The 24,943-nt window shown below is 40.3% G+C and overlaps 1 protein-coding gene and 1 long non-coding RNA gene across 14 annotated transcripts in view; one reads left to right on the forward strand and one right to left on the reverse strand.

Moving 5' to 3' along the window:
- The window catches only part of tle3a (TLE family member 3, transcriptional corepressor a), a 31,698-nt gene extending 12,612 nt beyond the window's left edge, over positions 1-19,086 (forward strand). For 3 of the 13 annotated variants that reach the window (XM_087291496.1, XM_087291497.1, XM_087291499.1), the window contains 15 exons: positions 843-905; positions 1,039-1,143; positions 6,595-6,796; positions 10,183-10,305; positions 10,385-10,435; positions 10,539-10,691; positions 11,324-11,453; positions 11,766-11,929; positions 13,647-13,720; positions 13,994-14,243; positions 15,835-16,082; positions 16,164-16,311; positions 16,763-16,913; positions 17,136-17,212; positions 17,614-19,086. In XM_087291496.1, coding sequence (XP_087147622.1) covers positions 6,764-6,796; positions 10,183-10,305; positions 10,385-10,435; positions 10,539-10,691; positions 11,324-11,453; positions 11,766-11,929; positions 13,647-13,720; positions 13,994-14,243; positions 15,835-16,082; positions 16,164-16,311; positions 16,763-16,913; positions 17,136-17,212; positions 17,614-17,721 — 1,710 coding nt within the window. In that variant the 5' untranslated portion in view covers positions 843-905; positions 1,039-1,143; positions 6,595-6,763 and the 3' untranslated portion in view covers positions 17,722-19,086. 13 annotated transcript variants of the gene reach the window in all.
- Positions 19,087-22,980: 3,894 nt separating this feature from the next.
- LOC147839716 (uncharacterized) lies at positions 22,981-24,685 on the reverse strand. Its single transcript, XR_015514935.1, has 2 exons — positions 23,570-24,685; positions 22,981-23,528 (listed from the first exon to the last, which is right to left on the reverse strand). It is a non-coding gene; the product is annotated as an uncharacterized LOC147839716 (long non-coding RNA).
- Positions 24,686-24,943: the final 258 nt, after the last annotated feature.

Raw genomic sequence — 24,943 nt, forward strand, 5'->3', positions numbered from 1 at the left:
AAAAACTTTTGGAAGTCTATAAAAGCTGTTCGGCATTTCTCATTTTGGCTGATTTAAACAATTATAAAGAACATAAAACAGAAACATTTTGATGTTCTGATAGCGATTGTCATGTAGAAGAACCACTTCCTGTACTCCATCTGATTTTTGCACGCCATCATTGACGTTATGTGAAAACAGCCTATATAACAATCAACAAAAAGGCTGGAAATCTGCTACTTAGACCATGTGTGTACAACTTTTAGATGCTTTAAATTCATAAATTTAGAATTTATCAGACTCCTTTATTGTGGTCAGCCCTCAAGTCGTCTGTTTCCAACATGTCCTTGGGGACTGTCTACATTATTTAACATCTGCTAAACAACAGGAGTTGGCAGTCGTTTTGTTGTGGAGACATATAAAAATGAAACCACTTCTGCGGGCTTTTCTTTTTTTAGTGGAATTACATAATCTGAGGTGATAATGGTGGAGGTGTAAATGTGAAGTTGCGACCGCTAAAGAAAGTCTCGCATGCTAGTAGACTGTACCTGCAGGGTGACGGCAGCTGAAGTGCTGGGCTACTCTTAACACAGCTCCAGCGTATCTGGCTTGTTCTTCGTGTGGTTTGGAGTATACACTCATCGCAGCTGTGCTCTCTCTCTCTCTCTCCCCTGGGCTCTCATAATGTTTTAAATATTTCACATGTCAATATCACGCAGTTTGGAGTGTGCAGAGTCAAGCGGTTCTGATTGCTGTGGTAATTGGCTTAATCGTTGGGAAACGCTAAAAAGGCTTAGTGGTGCTCTTTAACAGAAGTAAATTAACCCTTTTTTAACTTTTCCCTCTTCCTTTTCCTTTTCCAGACCGAGATTGCCAAAAGGCTCAATGCGATTCTAGCCCAGATTATGCCTTTTCTGTCACAAGAGGTGAGCTTTATTTACATTTTAAAGCTTTATTTTGTTCTGAATTGTAATGTCTTATTATTTAGGAACTTTTCAGATTTTTATATTTGATTGGACTGTTTATTGTATTTAACCTGTTGTTTTTCTCCTGTTTCAGCACCAACAGCAAGTAGCACAAGCTGTTGAGCGTGCAAAACAAGTGACAATGACCGAACTGAATGCTATCATCGGGGTACGTGGACTTCCCAATCTGCCTCTCACCGTGTGTATACCTCTTTAATTACTTTATTTCACTTTAAGAATAAAGGTAAACCTGCACGGATGTAGAACCAAAGTAACCATAATAACAGAGTTAAAGATTCATTTTGAAATCAGTGAATTTCTTTTAATTAAGTGCAGGTTTGCCTCTAAAATGAATGCTTTTTGTGACGTTTTAATGTGCATGCTTGCTGTGTGCTGATTGAAATATATTTGTGAATTGAGTGAGTGTATGTATTTCACTAGTCTTTCTAGGTTTGCTAGATTAGTGACTGACATTGCGTTATCTATAGACTTTCCTACATATACCAAATGCAATCTATATTAGAAACTGGTTTAAAAACAGTGAGAAAACCAAGTGATGTGTAATGATTGTTTATGGCACAATAATGAGGTGTCACATGTTTTCCATTGCTTTCATTTACCTCTTGACCCCCAGCGGAGTTATTGTTTATCGAATGTACAGCTGGACTGTTGACCAAGCTTTATTTAGTCCCTTCTATATGTGGTGCGAGTGTCCCCAGAGTCTGCATCTAGAAGCTGTTCAGAGCTTTCTTTAGAGGATGGATACCTTTAATTAGATCAGGTTTTACAGGGGAGGCTCATTCCTCTCTGCTGACCTGGATTGCATTGGGAATTAACAACAAATAGGATTTTGCACACATCCCTGAGCTACTACAGCCATTGCTTTCTTAGAAACGCCCACATCTGCCTTCTAACAATCACTTATCGACCAGGGGCAAGTGACCTGGATCTTTATCATTATGTAGGGAAAAACAAATCTGACCCCTGTGCATCCAGAAGTAAGGCTAGCTCTGATTACATATGTTGACCCTGCTTTGATTCCTCTTCAGCCCTACAGCTGAACAATCTGATAATGGTGAGGTGAAGGTTTGAGGGTAGCTTTGTGTTGTCTGATATCGGAATTCAATTAGATCCCTGAGCATTGACACTTACTCCGAGATGATTCCTGAAATCTGAACAGGCCAGTGATGTGGTAGCTCTTAAATGCAATCTTATCTTTAGGAATGATCACTTTCTTTCATTACAGCAGACCTACTTTAATGACTCCTATTATTTTAGAGCCTTTAAGAAGTAGGACATGTATAGCTTGTCTGAGAGATTTCTTTCTTTCTCTGAGTAGTATTTGTAATTCACACAGTAGACAATGTGTGTGTGTGTGCACGTTCACGCAGGTGCCAGAGTCCTCATAAATAGTATAAGGCAGAGGTGAGATGTGAGCTACACACACACACATACTTGCTCAGAGCAGAAACCAGCATCTCTTATTGATGAACCTCAGGGCCGGTAATAGGATGCATCTAGGGCAGCGGCTTTTTTTTTCTGCTGTGCTATGACTTTGATCAGAGGTCTTAAGATGGCCTTCTCTAGCAGCTCAGCACTTTGGCCCTAACCGTGTGTGTGTGTGTGTGTGTGTGTGTGTGTGTGTGTGTGTGTGTGTGTGTGTGTGTGTGTGTGTGTGTGTGTGTGTGTGTGTGTGTGTGTGTGTGTGTGTGTGGTGTGTGTGCGTGTGTGTGTGTGTGCGTGTGTGTGTGCGCGCGTGTGTGTGTGCGCGCGTGTGCGTGAGCTAGCCCTGTTTATTTTTGAAAAGAAAAAGCCTTTCTATCCCCATTTTATTTTTTCCTCAGTTCTTTCTCCCCATGCTGAACTTCCTCACTGTTTTGTTTGGATTGGTCTGAATATCAGGAGTTTATGGCCTGTGGTTGGCTTTGGAGCTCATAGTGGTTGGGCTCGGCAATGTATTAAATTTTCACGATTTGATGGGTGTATAAAACCTAAGCATCTTAGTTTAATGGTGATTTTTATTGTGCAGGCCCTTATGATGTCTTATATGTGGAAAACGCTGACAGAGTGGCTGAATCAAGTGATTTAAAAATGGAATTCTGAACCAATCATTTGGTTACACTTGGCAAAATTGTGGCAAAATAAAGGACTACTGCTACTGTTCTTCTCAAAGTTGTAGCAATAATAATAATAATAATAATTAATAAAAGGATTTCAACATTTTCTATGGAATAAAAAATGTTTTATATTTTAATATTAACAGGATTAAAGTAATTGGTAAAAAATAATTTCATAAACTTCTAAAAATGTAATTGTTGTCACAAAATCTCACACATTGTCACAAAGTTATAGAATTATATAAATGTAATTGTTAAATATGTTGAATACGCTCCACGGTTTTTGTTGTTTAAGAAATTCCAAAAAAAATTAAATGAAAACCTTATTTACAGTGCCCTACATCACATTTATACCATATGTCAATGCTTCCCACACATACACTTAACATCGGCGATAACCCCCCCCCCCCCCCCCCCCAACCCCCCGGTTTCTTTTGTCACACATATCACATATTAGTAAAACAATATTTTACTAGATATATTTCAAGAAACTTCTATACAGCTTAAAGTGACATTTAAAGGCCCAACCAGGTTGATTTGGTTACCTAGGCAGGTTAGGGTAATTAGGCAAGTCATTGTATATTGATGGTTTGTTTTTAGACAATCAAATATATAGCTTAAAGGGACTAATAATTTTGTCCTTAAAATTGGTTTTAAAAAATTAAAAACTGCTTTTATTCTAGCCAAAATAAATCAAAAAAGACTTTCTCCGGAAGAAAAAATATTATCAGACATACTGTATAAAATTCCCTTGCTCTGTTAATAATCATTTGGGAAATATTAAGAAAAGAACAAAAATTTAAAGTGGGCGAATAATTCTGACTTCAAATGTAATTAATTCTTTGATCTAAAGGATTCAGATAAAATTTCTATGTACTCTGAGAGGAGGAAATTATGTCTAAACTGGCTGCAAAATGTTTGTACACGGTTTATGTTTGTAGGCCTTATTTAAATAACCGGAACTTTTTATTCTTGTAATTCTTATACTTTTTAGATATTTTTATTCCATAGGTGCTTTTATTCTTTGTCATTTATTTCTCATTTGCTGTATATATATTTTTTATTTGATGTTGATATTAGCTTCGGCAATACTGTATAAAATGTTTACCTGTCAGTGGGTGCACATGGCTCCTGAATAGGGGATTTCTTTTTTTGTTTCAACAGTCTTTAAAAAAGAGTTCTACCCATTGAAAAGGAACTGTTTATAATAATAAATATAAATATAGTTAAAAATCACTTTCTTTGCGTGTAGTTAACAATGTGCAGTGGTTAAAAGTTGTGTTTCAATCCAGGTACACCAGCAAGTATATTTCAAGCCTGTGGGAAGCACTGCATTTAGTCCAATGGTAAAAATATCAAGATATAATTGTTTGACCTTTTACCTAGTCCTGTAAGTGGGCAGCCTTTTTGACTGCCAGTCATTTGCTGTGAGTGTATAGGTAGATCTCTATTAAGCCTGGCCCCCCCTGTTGTGCTGTGAGGCCAATTAAGTGTGTTTGTGGCCAAGAGGGCGAATCATGGGGCTTTTTGTTTTTCGAATTCCCCCCCAGGCATGCATGTTGCATGGTTACATCACTCTCAAGATGGGGTTGTTTAACATACACACCTGAGAATAGAAGCAGGCATTTGTCTGATTTAGCCACTTATCTTTTTTATATGTCTATTTTTAATTGTTCGCACTGGGCCTAGATTCATTGTTTTGCTGTAAGAGGGAGAGATTAGCACCAGTTGAGCCGGTCTTTATGCAGGAATATTAAATTACTGGAGACATTTTATTTCTTTATTTTCTTGTCTTCATGGCCGGGTCTCTAATGAGGGTTCTCTTATTGTCCATGCATATTACACATCAGTGGCTCATTAGCTGGAATGAGCAGGGAGGATTCTCCCCCGTGATTCAACGGCTTCTTTAATTTCCCATGTGGTCAGTCGTCATCTCTGAAGCCACACACACACACACACGCACACACACTTCCCCCACTTTTTTTTTTTACAAGCGGTTCACTTCACTTCCTGACACATCCACACGAACATCCTATCACCAACACTGTTTCTCTCTTACAATCACTCACTTCCACTCTTGTCTCACTATCTCTCTCCTTTTCTCTTGCCCTTTCACTCTCTCTTCAAGAACATGCGCCCACCACCCACGCTCAGTGCCTCGGTACACACACACACACACTCCCTTATCACATCTCCTCACAGATCCACACTCTGAGGCACAGCTCATAATTGGCTTGGCAGCTCTGTTGTGTTGGGGAGGGTAAGGTTGCAGGTTCAAATCCCAAGCGGAGCTCTTCTATATACCATTCGCTCTCCTGCCAATCTCAAAGGCCCCGAGTCTCAATATACAGCCAGCTGTGCAAATAATCCGCAAAGCTGTTAGCAATTATACTTACCCCGAATAAGGGCCTGTGATGGACATCTTAATAATGATTTACCCACTGGAAAAGGGCAAGCTTTTGGAGCATTCCAGACTTATAAATAAGCCTTTCGTATTGATATTTACTTATGGCATGGCATTAATGACCTGCTGATAATTCTGAAAGGTTGTACCACCGTGATCGCCATACATAGCCAATAACATCTACCCTTTCCACGTCAAGCAGAGAGAGAGAAAAAAAACTTTTCAAAGAATGACCGTAAATGGTCATTGATTGACTGGTGAGGTCTGTAAAAAGTTGGGCGGTACGTGCTCTAACAGCCATTTGAATAATTCATTCTTCCTGTGGATGCTAATAAATTGTAGAGGCTGTATTTTTGTTGTTGTTTTTTCTTCACTGGTGGCTCTGCTAAGTATTATTTAACCTTGCTTTAAACTGCTCGCTTCCCAAGCTGAGTGGTTTTTAACTCTCATCAGTTTCCTCCAAGCTTTTCAAATATTGATGGAGGTATTGGAGGCTTGAACGTGTGCCAGAACAGGACCCCTCGCTCTTGGCCGCAGCCACTCGACACAAACGCGCACACACACACACACACAAAAGTCGAGCCCAGCTGCTGTTGGAGTGGTGTTTAAAGTTTGGTTTTCTCGAGTGACTCATACTTTGTGTAATAACCAGACCCAAATGTGAGGGGAGTAAATATAGCCGGCCAACGTTTTGATGGGGCTAAGGAGCAGGTGGTGTTAAGCCAATGAGCTGACAGCAATCCAACGCCTGCTGTCTTTAAACTGTATCTTAAATAGGGCTTGACGACTCTCTTTTGGGGAGTGTGTGGCTGCGAGTGTTTTATTATTTAATGAGTGAATTTGCATGCTTTTTGGAATGAGATTTCACACCGTTCATTGTGGTTAAGCTAGGAGAACCTGATACTTAGACTGACTAAATGTTCTGTAATATTTTGGATCGCATTTTCAGGTTTAGATCCAATCAACATAAAGGCAGGGTTGTTTGACTAGCAAGCATGTGAGGATGTAAATATTCCAGGACCCCCTCCTGTGCTTCTGAGTTGGTCTCCCAGAAGCTGTGTGCATAGTTTGTGGCATGGATTTCTCTGCTCTTTTCCCTCTGGCCCACTCGTTGTCTGTCTCTCAACAGCAGCAGCAGCTCCAAGCCCAGCACCTCTCTCACGCTGCCCACGGCCCCGTGGCTTTACCTCCCCACCCTTCTGGCCTTCAGCCACCAGGAATCCCTCCGGTCACCGGCTCTGGCTCAGGCCTGCTGGCTCTAGGGGCCCTGGGAAGTCAGCCACACTTGCCGGTGAAGGATGAAAAAAACCACCATGACCTGGAGCACCGAGGTAAGGGGCAGACACACACACACTGCTCTCATTTAAAGCCAAGAGAGTGGAACATTAGTCGCTCAGCCATACAGACCTGTGTGAATCAAAAGCTTGTTTCGAAACACCCCCTTTCTCCCCACCGCTCTGTTCATTATTATTACAGCTCTTATAGGCTGCTGACATTATTGACCTTCTTAGGTCTGCTATATAGGACTATGCTGTTTTCATGGCTTGCCATTTAAGGATGTTTTCAGAGAAGAAATGAGATTCTGTGAAGTAAGGATGTCCCGATCAGGTTTTTTTGCCTAGCGTCATTTGATTTTGAGTATCTACCGATACCGAAAGCCAATCCGATACTTCTATAATACATAAAAAAAAGAATAAACATTGAAAAAAATTGATCCAGTATTTTCCTTATTTTTAAATTAATTCACCTTATTTTAACAGTCAACATCTCTGTTAACAAACAGAGAACTTCTGTGGGATAGCTTAAAAAATCAAGTAATGAATAACATCAATTCCACACTTTTGGACTTTAGTGCAACAGTAAATAGAAAACAAAATCTAATATAAAAACAAATAGCACCTCAACTTAAAATACACGGCAGGCAATTCCAAGTTTACATATATCACAGTTGGCTATGGCAATGTTGTCATCATCAACTTTATAATACCTCCAGACCGCAGACATACTTGCTCTTTAAGCTTTAAGCTGCTTCCTTGTTGTACTTTGCCGGCATTTAACATAACTATAGATGCGTTAAAATATAATGAGTATATATATATATATATATATATATATATATATATATATATATATATATATATATATATATATATATATATATATATATATATATATATATATTCGAGTCCTGATCGGGAGGTAATGTCAGATTTTGATTGAGTGTAAATCCCCGTGATCAGGCCCAATTTCCAATCACATGATTGGATTTGGACATCCCAAGTATAAAGCAATTAATTGTACATGTGACAGTGTGGCTTTAAAGGTTTGGCAAGGTTAATAAAGGACAGATGCAAATAGTTTGTTGCTAGTGTTGTGTACATAGGGCATATTCTGCCTACTGATGAAATTATCGTTTAACGCAGATTGTCTGTCAGTCAGGGTAACTGACTTTTGTTTATCTCTGTTTTGTCTTGCCGTTCTGCCTGTCTTTCAACGCCAACCGGGGTCTGCTGACTACAGAGAGCACGGTGAGTATCAGATTTCCAGTTGCCTCAGTTGTCCTTTTTCTCTTCCACTTAATAGCTCTGTTCTCAAACCTAGTATGCTGCCTACATTGACATCAAATCTGCATGGGAAATTTGACACTCATTTGATTTTGGTAGATTTTGTATGTTGCAAACACTGGTTAAAATAATCTGTATGTTATTCAGCTTTTATCTGTACATTTTTGTAAAAAAAGTGATAAATTCCTAATTTTGTCCAGCAGTTTGGTTTACATTGGTGGTTTAACAGCCTTCTTGGCAGGAGCGCACCTTAAATGATACCTTAATGTTGCCTTGGTAAGCGGCTCGCTAGGTTTTGAAACGGAGCAAATATGTCTTAGATTTACAGGGTGAAAAGCACCTCTTGGCCCATTTCATGCCTACGAAAATTTCCATTAATGTAAATGTCAAGTAAGATCCTTCATCCTGAAGCACACGCAATTCGTGCACAAAATGGTAATCTGCGTTCATTAAAATGACTAATAGAGAAACAAGCTTTTTATGAAATAAGCACTCGCATCTCTCCGCAGATGGGAAATGACTCGTATTACAGCGCACAGATTAGCGCGGCTCTATAATTTCATCACAATTAAAGACGACGTCGACTCCCTCCCTCCCTCCTTTGTGGGATTTATTTTATGCCTCTCCCCTCCACTATCTCCACTTGTTTACCGCCCCTCTCCGCTCTCTTTCGCTAGCACGATAAATATGTATGAGCACAGTCGCGGGAATTGTTTTCCTCCCTCTCATCTCTGTGCCCTTGTAAAAGGCATTTATTCGACGGGGCTTAAATCTCTCTGATGGCTGATTGTGGCCGTGAGATTGGGTTTCTGCTGGCCCGGCAAGCCCTGAATGGGTGCAGTCATGTCTGAAGGAAGGGGAGCTCCTCTGGCGGTTAGCAGTCCAGGCGCTGTTGTGTGTTCACTGCTGCTGTTGTCTAAGGTCATCTGATAGCACGCTGGTGACTCTCCTTAATGAGTCACGCTAAGCATCTCTTTAGAAGGTCAGACATCATGCAAAGAGAGCAAGAGAGACAGAGACTATTGGGCATTTGGCCCAGTCTGCTACTTCATCATTTCAGCTTAGTTTCCTTTTATGCTCCCAGTGATCTGGCCGCATTTTCCCCTTGTGAATCTTGTTGCCTTGCACTGAGCGAAAGCTCTTGGGACGGGATGAGTGAAGCTTCAGGAGTAGGATTGTTTTGAGAATGCGCCCAGAGAACCCTCCATGTCTTGTTGCATATGGAGAACGACTGCTAAATTCTTTGACTCCACAAAATATCGTCATTGTAAGTGTGGACTGTTGCCACATAGTCACCCACCATTTCCTGAGTATGCAAGTCGCTTTTTCCATTTGTCCGCCCTGTTGCCTGTCGGGACCACAGACCCACAGCGTGTTAAGGGAATGGCTCTGGGAGATTTCCAAATAGGAATCAATGGCTATTACATGCTCTCACACACACACAACCCAAGTCGGACTTAGAGATAATGGGCCGTTGTTCGACACTAACATGCTGCTCATGTCTTCCTGAAACAGTTTGTTGTCTCTTTTAGAAGATGGAGGGAGTGAGGTGGGTGAAAGAAGGGAAGGGAAGGGTGATGGGGCAGTGAAAACAAGCCCCTCTTTGCTCTGGTTAACTGTGTCTACTCTGTAGTTCAGCCAGCACATTTTTCTGTGTTTAGTCTACTGTGGGTTGTTAGATACGGCTTGGCGAGTCTCTCTGTATTATGTTAGGACTGTTTTGGGGTTTTGAGTCGGATAGCTGGAATGGATAAATCGCCTTTGGCTTTTTAAGTGTGCGGTTTTGGAGTGATAAGAGCTATTCTGTCCTCTTTTTTTCCCCTCCTCGCTCTTGATTTCCCAGCCTGGATCTCCTTCCGATCCGACAACTGTGAAGTACCTGTCATTTTAATGGTAATTGTTTTTGACTCTGAACCCAAATTTATTTGTCACTACCTCAAACCAGAAATACCCTGGAACCGTGTTCGGATATTAATATCTTGTGCTGAAAGAGGTTGATGGGGTCTATGGGGTATTTTAAAAGCAATTTGGCTTTTTTTTTGTGGAACCAAACAAATTGAAAACCACCCAAAGATCTAAATCTACAAATGAATGAGTTGTGTTAAAGTAGTCTGATGGCACATATTTATACTTCTCCTCTTTCTCTCTTTCAGAACAACTCCATCTCTCCATCAGACAGCCTGCGCACAACCAGTGAGAAGCACCGTGGCTCCTCCGATTACAGCTTAGACTCCAAAAAACGCAAAGTGGAGGACAAGGACAGCATGAGTCGATATGTGAGTGATGTTAACTTACATTATAGATTTTGTAGCAAAATGCTCTGAATGCTAACTAGCTGACTTTCCATGTTTTCAGGACAGTGATGGAGACAAAAGTGATGATTTGGTGGTTGATGTTTCCAATGAGGTGAGAATAATCACGTTTGGACTGATGTTGAATCCATGAAATGTGTCGTCATTCTTTATTTATGTAGACTTCGATGTTTATCTTGATGTATTTTATTTTCTAGGACCCTGCCACGCCCAGAGGCAGCCCCGCCCACTCGCCGCCAGAGAATGGTATAGATAAGCCCCGGCCAGCAAAAAAGGACACACCCAACAGTCCCGCCTCTGTGGCCTCGTCTGGCAGTACCCCTTCCTCTAAAAACAAGGAGCACGGCCATGTACGGAACACTTTTTCATACACAAGCTGGCTCCATTTAATTCCACATGCTGCATTTACGTGTATCAGCTCTATTTATCCGGATTTCACTACTGTAATAATCGACGGCGCTGCATATAAGATTTGATGGAATGTGGGTCTGTGCCATTGAAGCAGAATTATAGGATATGTTTGAGGAAAAGCGTTAGGTGGGAGGGGGCAGCTAGGGAAGCCTGAACGCCCTGTGATCTTCCACTTTCTCTAATAGCTCAGAAGTGAATGTCTGTTTCCCAGCCTCGGCTTTAAATACATCTGTAAATGTCAGGGATAATGCATTCCCATAGCTGGATCAGTCGTGTCTTCCCTGCTAATAACTCAATGCGTTTAACCATTCTGGGCCTCTGCATCAAAAAAAAAGATTAGAGGGAGAAGCGAGGGAAGGATAAAACGAGCCTCATCTCCATTGTAGCAGTAATGGGTTTGGGGATAAATAGCAGGGTTTATAGTTTCGTAGGAGTAGTGAGTTTGTCAGAATTGGATTGGATTAGGTTCTGGCGGCACTTAAATCTTCTGCCTGGATGCTGCCTCGTTTGGGGGGATTTTAACTCTGTTTTCTCTATCTCTCTTTCTCTCTCTATTCTCTCGTATCTGCAGAATGACAAATCTTCCACGCCTGGTCTCAAGTCTAACACCCCTACACCTCGTAACGATGCCCCCACACCAGGTACCAGCACCACCCCTGGGCTGCGGCCCATCCTGGGCAAGCCTCCGATGGAAGCTCTTGGTGAGTTTGTAATTAACGTCCACAGAGATGTTGTTTGGCTATCACTTCCTGCAAGTGTGCAACACAAACACAGCCAATACTGTAACCAAAAGAGACTTCTTTGCATATGGTAATAATCCAAAGCTTCAGCAAATTTTTAAGGCTTGCCTTTTAACAGAGCTTAAAGTAGCTTTCATAAAACTGGTCTTTGAAGCAGCTCAGTGTAGGCAGGTCTTTGATTGAGATTTATCTCCCTGCTCCCGAGTTCAGCTCCTTTTGCCTGTGGTTGACTGATGCTGATTTATGATTGGCTGTGTGTCTATGTGTCTGCAGCCGCCCCTGCTCTGCGCACCCCTCTCACTTACCCAACTCCCTTCGCCATGATGAGCCACCATGAGATGAATGGTTCTCTGACCAACCCTGGAGTCTATGCTGGCCTTCACATCTCTCCTCAGATGAGCGCGGCTGCTGCTGCTGCCTACGGGCGCTCGCCCATGGTGAGTAATTGTGCGTTTGTGTTAAATAAGCACCTTAGTGGAAGAGCTGCTGTTAAAACATTATTTACTTGCATATCTTGAACTTGGACCTTTCTGAAAACATTAAAAACTGAAACTATAATATTTTTGTTCTCGTGCACATCCACACAAAACAACTATTTGATATTATGTGGAAATACTCTTCTGAAATCTAAAATTTTATGTATCTGCTTATTCTGTTTGATTGCAGAACAGATACGTATACTTTTTTTTTTCGGAATTAGGCCAGGGGGGTACCTTATCTTAAAGATTTGTGCCAGAAAATTGAGATGTATTAAGGATTATTTTGGAATCAGATTGTAACTCTGAAACAAAATCGAATCAAATCCTGTGGTGCCTAAAGATTCCTACTCTCTACTCCAAAGTAGGCCTCACCTTACCTTTCTCTCCCAATTTCTTCCTCTCATTTCTTTTTATTTTCTTGCTCGATTTCAATCTTACTCTCTCACCCAAAGCCCCCAACCTGAAAGTGGAGGGAGAGCGCGAGGTGATGTAGTGTGTGTGACTGGGTGTGAAATGAGCGTTACATTGACTGGGCTCTCAGGCTACCTGACTGCCTGCCGTCTGATTGCTTCATCCTTTCGGTTAAATGAAGGAGCAAGGCACGAATCATTCCTCTTCGGTTGCATGTTAGTTTTCACAGTATACATTGATCTAGTCAAGTTAAAGGAATAGTTTACACTACAAATCTCTAACTAGTCATTATTTAGCGTTGTTTATACTTGCATTGTTCCGAACCTACAAATGTCCAAGAGAAATTTGGAAGTATTGTCATTCAAGTAAAAAAAAGCATAATTATTAAAATAAATACATACTCACTGGCCACTTTATCAGGTACACCTGTCCACCTGCTCATTAACGCAAATTTCTACTCAGCCAATCACATGGGTCCATCCTGCTTTGTATCAACGATTCAGTCTGGTGGTGATGGTGTAATGGTGTGGGGGATGTTTTCTTGGCACACTTTAGGCCCAGTAATACCAATTTAGCATCTTGTCAACACCAAAGCCTACCCCAGTATTGCTGCCGACCATGTCCATCCCTTCATGATCACAGTGTACCCATTTTCTGATAACTACTTCCATCAGGATAGCACGTCATATCATAAAGCACAAATCCTCTCAGACTGGTTTCTTGAACATGACATTGAGTGTACTGTACTCAAATGGCCTCCACAGCCCACAAATCTCAATCCAATAGAGCAAATTTGGGATGTGGTGGAACAGAAGATTTGCATCATGGATTTATAGCCGACAAATCTGCAGCAACTCTGTGATGCTATCATGTAAAATAAACCAAAATCTCTGAGGAATATTTTCAGTACCTTGTTGAATCTGTGCCACAAAGGATTAAGGCAGTTCTGACGGCAAAAAGAGGTCCAATCTGGTACCAGGTGTACCTAATAAAGTGTCCAATAAGTGGATATAAACAAAATGGTGTATACAGTTTCTGATGCTTGATGTAATGCTTTGAGGAAAATCAGTTAAAGCATATCATTCAGACCAGTTATTTTTATTATATATATACGCCTAATTAATGGCACATTAGTATCACTATAAAATGAACACAGATCTTACTTATTTGTATGACGTGCAAGTAATGTTTGCACAATTTTTTTGTCTTTTTTATTTTTTTAATCGCTATACTAATCCAGCTTGTTTTTATTTTGCTTCTGTAGGCGGGTTTCGAGCACCCTCATATGAGAGCTCCTGGCCTCCCTGCCAGCCTCACCTCGATCTCTGGAGGAAAACCGTAAGTGTCCGTCAAAGATTAAATGATCATGACTAACTCATAGCCGCACTAGACTGCTCTCTATCCCAGCACTATTTATGTAACAGTTCCACGAGAGCGCTTAAGAGTACAACCTTTTCCACCTCTTAATACCTCATTTCAGACTACTTACTCATATTGCCGTAATTGATTTAATTAACCCACTTCAATCAGCGCGCTGTTGACTACTAGATTACTAAAGAGGTCTGTCTCTCTCCCTGTCTGTCTGTCTGTCTGTCTGTTTCTCTCTCACAGAGCCTACTCTTTCCACGTCAGCGCCGATGGACAAATGCAACCTGTTCCCTTCCCTCCAGATGCTCTCATTGGTCCAGGGATCCCTCGCCATGCCCGGCAAATCAACACACTCAGTCATGGTGAGGTTGTTTGTGCCGTGACTATCAGCAACCCCACGCGCCACGTCTACACTGGTGGCAAGGGCTGTGTGAAGATCTGGGACATCAGTCAGCCTGGAAGCAAGAGTCCGGTTTCTCAACTTGACTGCCTGGTAAGGGTGGAACCATACTTGCTAGTATTATTGCTCATATTTATTTTGAATTAATAGTACTGTAAAGGGCTGTGCAATATGATGATCTCTATTGTGTGGTTGAAATAAAAAGTCTGTCGTTTCATATTAGGTTCTATCGTTTATTTTGTGATGTCAGGAAACACATTGTTTATGGTAACACTTTTTCATAATTTGGATGATGTAATCCTAGCATCATGGTGATGCAGACAGAAACATTTATAACGGATTGATGAGAAAGTTGCTTGAAGTAGTTTACATTTTGTAATTTATTTAGCAATATTTTTTTTCTTGGGCCTGTTATCATTTGTCATCTTTAGATTCTTAACCACACATTTTTGCTTGAAGTTTTGAATAAAGTGAGAAGAATAATCAAATGATTTGGCTAAAATGGGAATTACAATTTTTTTGCTTAAGATCAAGATCACGATTTTCTCATGATTCTGTAGATGTAAAATAAAGGTTAATATGAGTAGGCTAATATTATTGTTATTTCTCAAACAATTAGTTAAACAACAATAATTATATTAGGCCTATGTGTATGTCTACTGTTGGGTAAAATGCTAAATTTTGTATACACTTTGAATAGTGGACTTGAATGGACTTTAAATTTGTCCTGGTCATTAATGCACAGTAAAATGTAATCAGAATATCAGAACTATTTACCATTCTGAAGTTGAATTATTATGTACATATACTTGCAATCTGTCATTGACAATATTAGCTAATTTTTTTCGCTCATGAAATGAGACATTTGTCATTATCCTATATAACTTTGAATACAATGCAGAAGGGAATCTGATACAGTAGTTTTACTGACAGTGTTACATGTTTATTCTCATGCGCAACACTCGGTTTGCTATAAAAGAAAAAAACATATCGTAATCATAATTCTAAAATGACTGCTGGGACTTGGAAAAAACACACACATACAAATCATACTTTTAACGCGGCTCCTAAATGATCATGGTACAATAAACTGAACGTTATTTTAGAACTTTATTACCTGTTATTCACAGCCTATGAAGGTTCTGTACACTAAAGTAGACATGGGTGTGCGTCGTCTCTGGTAAACGCACAGCCCATGTGTAAATTTGCAGCCTGGAAAACATCACTACATGAAGAAAGAAATTATATTTTGGTTGAATTATACCTTATACCTTATAAATACAGTACAGACACCATTTGGAGGTGTCCATGCTGAGCAACGTATGTAAAAAAAAACATAAAGACTTATGCGACCACTTTTATGCTTCTGTCCTGACCTTGAAAAGGTAATTGGCAGAATCGTAAATACGCTGGATTAAGAATGTGTGGGGGCTCGAATCGAGATCTTTTTTTTTTCTCGATTAATCATGCAGCACTCATGAATGTGTATTTTTTTTTATTGTAAAAAAAAAAAAATTGTACTTTCCATGTGGTCAGTATGTAAATGAGATTTCTTTCATCTTGACATGAGATATTGATATGATTATATGTTATATTGTCCAGCCCTTTTCCAGTGCTGTACATGCATACTTATTTTAATTCTTAAATGTAACAATTTGCTAAACCGTTTTTTTGCCCTTTACAGAATAGAGACAACTACATTCGATCCTGTAAGCTGTTGCCTGATGGTCGCACACTCATTGTTGGAGGAGAGGCCAGCACTCTGACCATTTGGGATCTTGCCTCCCAGACACCCCGAATCAAAGCCGAGTTGACCTCCTCTGCACCAGCCTGCTACGCGCTGGCCATCAGCCCAGATGCCAAGGTGTGCTTCTCCTGCTGTAGTGATGGAAACATCGCTGTCTGGGACCTTCACAACCAGACCCTTGTCAGGTGGGATTTTTTCAGAGGTTTTGCATTTCATTATACATCTTTGAGGCCATTCTCTAAACCACTTTTTGGGTGGATTTTCAGGCAATTCCAAGGCCACACAGATGGTGCCAGCTGCATTGACATCTCTCATGATGGCACCAAGCTCTGGACAGGTGGTCTCGATAACACAGTCCGCTCCTGGGACCTCAGGGAGGGAAGGCAACTCCAACAGCACGACTTCACATCTCAGGTTAGAAGATAGAGCATGGATTTTTAAAATTTATGTTCCACCTTATTATTTTTTGGTTGTTATTGGGGATTTGGTTGTGCGCAATGTGAGCTTTGAAATGCAAGTCCCAAACCATGCAAGCCAGTGATGGAGTCATATAAAGTTTAATTTAGAGGGACCTTTGATGGCCATTAGGACTTTGGAGATGCCACTGTGCAAGTGATATCGTACACGGAGTCTGTCTTTCTGTACTCCCTTGTGAAGTTCAAAGTGGTAGTCTGAAACCTGAAAATACTAATCAAATAAACCCCAATTATTATATGTTAAGCCTTTATGCATGATTCTTTAGTTATTTGTTTTAAAAATAAGAATTAGACGTATGTTTTTCATGCATTAAGAAAATCAAGTTGGTTCATGCCAGCTTTTTTGCAAAGGCACTATGTTCAGCTTGTCTGCGTTTTCCCCTGTGCAGATCTTCTCTCTGGGCTACTGTCCAACGGGCGAGTGGCTGGCTGTTGGTATGGAAAGCAGCAACGTTGAGGTGCTCCACCACACCAAGCCTGACAAGTACCAGCTGCACCTTCACGAGAGCTGCGTTCTCTCTCTCAAGTTTGCATACTGTGGTAAGTGACCGATTCATGCTTCCCAGATTGAGGGCAGGCCCTCTATACATATCTCCTCTAGAGCTTCTGCGCTCTCTTGAAGTTTTACGGAGTCACTTCTATATAACTGAACCTTGACTGTCCTTTTCTGCTAGGCTGTCTTTTATTGGGCTTTCTGTGCATGTCTCCATTTTGCTTGTACTCTGAACAGAGGTCTAATTACGTTTGATTTCCCTTGACAAGGTAAATGGTTCGTGAGCACTGGGAAGGACAATCTGTTGAATGCATGGAGGACTCCCTATGGCGCCAGCATATTCCAGGTACAGAGATCAATACAGACTGTCTGCAGGAAATGTGTGGGTTGCCTGAATCAGTAGAAAGGGCACAGTGACCGCTGGCTGACAGGCCGGGCCTCGATCAGCGGAAATGGGCTGGAGTATATCATTAACGCTGGGTCCTGACCACTTAGTGCGGATGTGGGTTCGTGCGTGCAGCTTAAGAGTAAATAATGATAACCCTTCAAGTGTTTATGACTGAAGGGGCTCGGCACGGACGCTAATGCATCGTTGGTGGGGGAGTGAAGTGCTTATGTATACAGCTGTCAGCATTTTCTTTGAGTAATAGAGGATGTCTGAAGAGTTTTATGCAGGGGCTTTTGTGTCACATGTGAAGTTAAAATTCAGAGGATGTTTTTTAATGTGGATCTTTTTGTTTCTTGCAGTCAAAGGAATCATCCTCGGTCCTGAGCTGTGACATATCAGCTGATGACAAGTACATTGTTACGGGCTCTGGAGACAAGAAGGCCACGGTGTATGAAGTGATCTACTAGACTGAGAGGTAACAGACTGGAGCAGCTCAGGCCTCTGGAGGAGGACGGGGGGACACATAACTTCTCACTCCAGTGACTCTCCTAGTCAAACAGACAGGAACAGCCCTTGTCTGTCTGACTGTCTGTCTCACTCACTGACTTTTTTACTGACTGACCGCAGACGTGGACGAGTGGACACTGGGGGGGATTGAGCTGCTGGGACTGGGACACAAATGTGCAACCCTAAAGACCCCACACACTCGGCTCGGTTCATATGGCACTAGGGAACACTCGTTCTTTTCTTCCTTGCTGTTTTTTTTTTGTGTCAAATTTTTCTTTGGACTTTGTTTCCCTTTTTTTTTCTCACTACGCAGTGAGAATGTTCCATAATGCTTCGTGAAGCAGCGCTTCGTTCTGAAACTTCATCTGTGTGGAGGTTATGTGAAAAGTGTACATAATGGAGTATTAAATTGCCTTTTATAGATTTATATTTTGGTGTCCTGTTACACTTGTGATGGTTCTCTTTCTCTCTCTCTCTCTCTCTCTCTCTCTCTCTCTCATTCTCTCCTTGATGCTTCGTTTCCTCTTCGAGGTTTGGAAATTAGATTAAGACTTTTTTTTTTTTCTTTTTTTTCTGAGGATATTCTATTCCGTTTTTTTCTCCCCCTTTGAGAAGTTCATTTTCCAAGCTGACCTTTAATGGAAATCTAATTTACTTTTTTCCCTCCCTCCTGAAAAACAATTTTGAGCTAAATCGCATTACAGAGGCGTTTTTGTAAAATGTCCTGTGGATTTTTTTTTTGAGTGGCTTAAACCCCATGCAAGGCACCTGAGACTGCAGTCGAGGCTCTCAGGGGGAAGGGCGGTTCGGTTTTAGGTTTCCCTTCCTGCGAGAACAGAGACCCTGCCTCGTACAAGCTAAGAGTTCCTCATGGGGGCACATGGACCTGGATTTGATTTACGAATTAGTAGAGGACTCCTCGCAAACCTGTGACTTCATTGTGCTGTTGTATGACCAGGACACGACATCTTGTCTTGCAGTGGAAGACTTGGATTAATTGGTGATTTTCCCCTCCTCCTTCCTGAGTCCCAAGTGACATACACTGTGTTTCGTGTGCATAGTGTTCCATATACAGGAAGCACAGAGTAAAATGTCTGTCGATAAGCCAAACGGACTATAACGCTCACAGACATCTACTTACTGTCCAGCTTGATTAGAGCATCACACTGTTAGTAACTCCTCTTCAAATCAAATACAGAGAAAAGAGCTGCAAGGAATGGACACGTCTCAAAACACACACCAAAGTATGTAGCAAACTGTGTTGTCACTGAAGATATGTACAGTTGTTGATAATTCAATAAACTGTTTTTGTAAAAAAACTGAAATATTTAGCACTGTCTCCGTGTTGTGAACTAGTCTCTCACGTTGGTCTGCTCGGTGGGCATTGTAATGGTGCATCAATGGAGAGCTGAACTTCAAGGCTCTTGAGGAGAAGCATGACGCAAACCCTGCTTTTCGGCCTCTCTGAATGTTCTGGTGGTAGTGAAGCACTCTTATTAGGCGGTCAGCTGAGATGAATGCCCTCTCCAGCCCTTATTTTCTGTCTGTTCCTTTGTATAGCGAGGGGCTCTCTTTGAGAACTCCATCCCCTCGCCTCTTTAGTGATGTTTTTGTAAGACTATAAAAGCAGAGACGGATGGTTTTGGCTCTGAAATGCTCTCTCTCCCTGTGCTTTCCTCTTCTCTTCTCTCTCCATAATGCCCCCCACATAGACACAAGTGTGCATTTCCTGAGTGCATCTATATAGCAACCCCTGTGCTCTTCTGGAACTTTCTTCCTCTCAATCAAGAGGTTGAGGGGCCGTGCAGGGATGAAAGCTTTTGCTCCCTCTGAGAGTGCCTGACACTGGACGAGTGGATGGGCTGTCAGTCGTTTCCGTCCCTTTTCATGTTTTCAACAGATCTGCTGGAGATACGGACAGCTTTTCATTTACATCTTGTGTTTCTTATTGACAATAAAATCAGGTAAGCCTTCAGAGATCTGTGATCTTGGTTTCAAGAGAGGCTTGATCTTTGCAGGAGCTGCTTTCATCTGATTGGTGCACGGGAAAGAACATCCGTTTTCATTATTTCTGCACTCAGGCTCAAGAGTGTGTAGGTGTGTTTCAGAAATTCAAAATGTAATAATTGATTAAGGATTACTTCAGTGTGTATACTGTTTGTTAATTGTAGATAAATTGTGCTGCAATTGAAATAATTTAAATATATATATTTTTTACTCATTTCATGTTAGGTATTTTATTTGTATATAATTTATTTTGATATTTAATATATTTTATGTAGTTAATAGGATTTTGCAGTGAATTCAGATTGAGAAGTACAACATTTGAAGCATATTGCAGTGGTCGCAAAACACTAGCTACGTTTCCATACACCTTTTTTTATGTGCATTTTGGATATGCGCATAAATCTTTTGATGGAAACGCCAAGATGCACATAAAATATATAAAATGTATGCGCGTAACTGAGTAGGATAAACTTTTTATTTCATAAGAAAAGATGCTCATAAACTACGATGGAAACACTTACCAAACAAATTCCAATATGCGCATTAAAAAAGTCATGTGATTTTGTTCTTACGAGATCATGTAATGATGTTGATGTTGATGATGGTGTGTGAATGGGCAAACTAGCAGGCTGAGCACATTGTAAAGCATCTGAAATGTGGTTTTGGTCATTCTAAAACGCATTTGCCGTTTCACTAGTGGTGTTATTATATTATTAATTACCTCCAAAACTGTCTAAGAGCGTCTGTGCACTGCGTCTCACGCGGCACCACCGGTTCATTGCCTGTCGGCATTGTTTTCTAAGGCGCAAGTAATTTATAAAATTTAAAGAAAAAGCTTCTACCACAGCAAATTCCAACTTTACTGTTGATATTTGGCGCCAGATAATCAGAAAGTGATGATTTTGTTCTCTTTAACTTGTTGGATGGAAACGGTGCTTGATTTGCACATCTTTTATGCAATATTCCAATTTTGTGCATAAAGTTAATTTGCATTTTTGGATGGAAAGCAGCTAATGAAGGGGGGTTGCTTAGTGATTTCCAAAAATGTCATATATGTTATTACATGTCTAATTACATATATGTTATTAAAATTTCCATATTTTATTTATAACCTACAGAAGTTTTTAACTTGTATAATATTTAATTAATATTTAATAGTTACATAAAAAAAACAACATGCAAATAAAAAGACATCAGTCTTTCATTTTTTTCCCATTGGATTGCAACCCCTGGGGTTATTATGCTAGATTAACTTCACAGCAATAGTGTAAGTTGCAGCAGATTGATTTTACGGCACATTGTTAAACTTTGACACCTTATGGCATACATTAAAAATAAAGCCCACGACTAAACATGGAAGATGATCTTCAAGTGGCGGTCTCCAAAATTATACCGAAAATAGTCTTAAGCTGCAAACATTGTGCCCACCATTCTCATTAAGTGAGGTTTATATTAAATTTAATGAATATTGATTATGAAAATGATACGGTTGTTAGACTGTTGCACTTTTTTGTGTCTTGTATGTTTAACAGAGGCCAGCTAGTGAAGTGCTGTGCAGGTAAACCTCACTTCTCTGAACCTGAAAAGGTGCTGTAGCGACATACGCTATATAGGCCATGGTCTTTAGCCTCTTTGTTCGAGAAACCATCTCCTATGCAGAGAGTCGCTGGTTTGATCCCATGTCAGAGCGGGTTGGGTAGTGTTGGACCGGCGGGGTTTACAATGGTGCCGTGACCCGGATGGGAGTAAGGTTTAGGGGGTTAAGTGTAATAGTGGCCAGCTAGTGAACTACTATGACAGATAATCCTCACTTCCTTGAACCCGAAAAGGTGCTCTAGTGACAGACGCTATAGGCCATGGTCTTTAGTCATCTTGTTAGAGCATCTGACCCCCATGCCGAGTGTCGCCGGTTCGATCCCAGCTCAGAACGGGTTGTGTGGTGTAGGACCGGCGTGGGTTACATTTGCTCGTGTTTATATAGTTTCTATTGGTGTGTGCACCATTGTATGCTTATAACCAATGTTTGTATGTTTATAACCACCTCTAATAACTGGAGTTGTTATTTTGGGGGTCGTGGGCTGAAAAGTTCAGGCACTCCTGGAATATTGTAGTTTTGCTATAAAGTTATTAGCATTAAAAAAAAAACTTTGAGTACTTTCTGTACATAAGGAAACCCCAAATGTTTTACCTACGCATTCTGTATATGTAGTTGACTTGTGAGGTTGCATTCTAGTTAGGGTGCTGCCTGAGTGATCAGTGATGCTCCTTACTGTGTTTTCACTTTCTAATTGACAAACTTGTTTTAATATGAATCACATCTTAATCATAGAATGAAGTAGACTTACTTCTTGGGTAACATCATTGCCTATTCCTTTCGGGATTGTCCATGTTGTGGATGTCCAGCCTTTGCTTCTCATGTCACGCTTCTGAGCCAACAGTTTCAGCTTTCATGGATGTGGATCAGCAGCAATGCTCTCCTGCTGGCATGAACTTACCTTCTCTTGTAGCCAGTGGAGATGGATGATGTTTCGACTGGCAAGGTCTTGGCACAGGGCTGGAAGGCTGTAATAATGGCCTAATCACCTGAGCATTGCCAGGCTTTGGCTTTATCTGGCGTGGATGCGAAAGCCCCCTCGGTGCTGTGTGATTACAGCGTTTGATCTGGGTAATAATGTCTTTACTATGGCCCTGTCTGAGCCCCGCGGGCACTGCTCTGCACTAATCCACACAGTGCATTCTAGTGGAATCGCGTTACACAAAGACCACCAGAGTTCTGCAGAGGAGTGGGGAAAAGAGTGGGGGGGTTGGACTGTGGTTGCCATGGAGACAGATCCCTTTTCTCTGCTTTCAGTCTCCCTCCTCCTTTCCTCTCCCCTCTGCCACCTTCTTGCTCTTTCCCCCCCTCTATATCCCTCTTCTCTCTGGCTTTCTCTCTCTCCCGGGACAGATAAGCATGAGGACAGGTTTCTGTGTTTACTCGACACAGTAGGGCCCTCCAATCCCCGAGCAGGGCTGACCCTGATAACACTGCCTGTTACAGCAGCAAACCACTGACAGTTGATAAGCCGCGGTGCAGGCATCTCCCTTCCCCTTTCTCCCTGCCCGGGATAACCACAGCCACACACGCTGTGTTCATTTGGATTAGTGTGGATTCAATTGGATTATTCCTCCTGTGTTCAGAATGTTGATGTCCGAAAGCATGGCACTGTTGCTTTCTCCTTTTTTTTTTTTTTTTTTTTTTTTTTGAGCTAAATGTCAGTCAAGAATCTTCAGTGAAGTTATCGACTGACTTCCTCATCTGCATGTTCATGTGCGCAGCGATAACTCCCAAAAATAGCTTAGTGTATTAACTCGTTATCCTACTTTACATGCAAACTTAACTAACAGCCTTCTACCAGGTCAGCGATGCTTTAAGATTAGCTGTAGTTTATCTTGGCTCAAGGGTATTCCTTTAGTTATGTGACATGTGATCTAAAAGGCATACATATGCATGCAGAATTTAGAAAGACGTGTCATTAGCCACACTGGACGTTAGGTGATTTGCAGGCAGATGCAACGATAAAATGCGCTGTAGGAAGGTACTGATAATCAGTGTTGGGGTAAGTTACTTTTGAAAGTAATGCATTACAATATTAAATTACTTGCCAAAAAAATTACTAGTTGTGTTACTTAGTTACTTTTTATGAAAATTAATGTTACTTTTGTTTTACTTTTTTATTACCTTGTCAAAGCTTGATCTCTTTCAGAACTTGTTTTTTTTCTGTTCTTTTGCGATTTAACAACGCAATTTATAACCTACACCCTCCTTTACATTTAAAGAAAAAAAAACCTCAGAAATTTTTACAGGATGATGTTATCTGAGAATTCCCTGAACTGCACATGCCATCTATACATCTATACTATACATGCCATCTATACAGATTATTGAAAGTTTAAAGCAATGTGTTTGCTATTTGTCTTAAGTAAAATCACAGTCCATTGAAACTATAATCCCCTTTTCTTCGATGTGTTCAAAATAATGAACACACTCTCTCATTGATTGTGATTCATTGTGACATTTTAATTCAGCAATTGATTTTAGATATAAAATAAATGATATATTATGAATTATATATTATAAAAGATATTTAAACTAAAAAGTAACTTGCATTACATTTTCAAATTAGTAACTGAAGTATGAAAAATACATTTTAAAAATAATGCGTTACTTGTTACTTAGAAAAGTAATATTGTTAGGTACCTCGCGTTTTGCGTTATGCCTAACACTTCTGATAATAACGTTCAGACTATCCTGACAGTGGCATTTGGATGAATGTGTTAATACTGCATGCATTCCTCTCGATAACAAATAAACAAACAAATAAATAAGAGATGAGAAAGCAGCAGTAACAAAAAAAATTTGATTATGCCCTGTGTATATGCACATTTAAGTTCTGCAATCCAACAGCATCCTGTTGACAAAATAACCACGTTTTGATTGAGCAAAATAGTGTTTTGGAAAATGCTGACTAAGCAATGACTATTATCATTTGTAAAACAGCTGTTGTTGAACTGAATGGATCAAGATTGTATAAATGTAGTTTAAGGGTTATTTTACTCAAAGTTAAAATTCTTTTATCAATTACTCCCCTTCATGTTAAACTTAATTCAATAGTTTCTACTCCTCCGTGTCAAGCTGATTTTTAGCTCATGAAACGGATGAGGCTTTTATACTTGATGCATTTGCCTTTGAAATATTCTTTAAAATGACAGGGGGCGGTCAAAACAAATCGACCGTAAAAGTATACAAATATACGTAAAAGTAGGATGTTACTGGAACTACGTCATAATTAATATCATTCAAGAGTTTTAAATAAATTATTTTATAAATGATAAATACTGAACATGGGTTGCTCTACAAATATATTTTATTATGGTAAGAATAAAAGCAAAAAAAAAAAAAACACTTACTAAACAATACTGATGCTTTGGTTTTAAGGTCTAGCCTGCTCCACAATTCACACATTACTATCTGGCTAGTCTGTGTCCTCTATGTATATGCTAAAAAGGGAAAAACCAATAAAAACAGGCCATCAGTATATTGTAAACCGATAGGTTCAAATATTATTTTCCAGTTATCAAAGAAATAATTTGTTACTTCGTTTTAGTTTTGCAACTATAAAGTTGTTTTAAATT

The sequence above is a fragment of the Danio rerio genome, chromosome 18, assembly GCF_052040795.2.
Source record: "Danio rerio strain M-AB ecotype USA chromosome 18, GRCz13ab, whole genome shotgun sequence".
Lineage (NCBI taxonomy): Eukaryota > Metazoa > Chordata > Actinopteri > Cypriniformes > Danionidae > Danio > Danio rerio.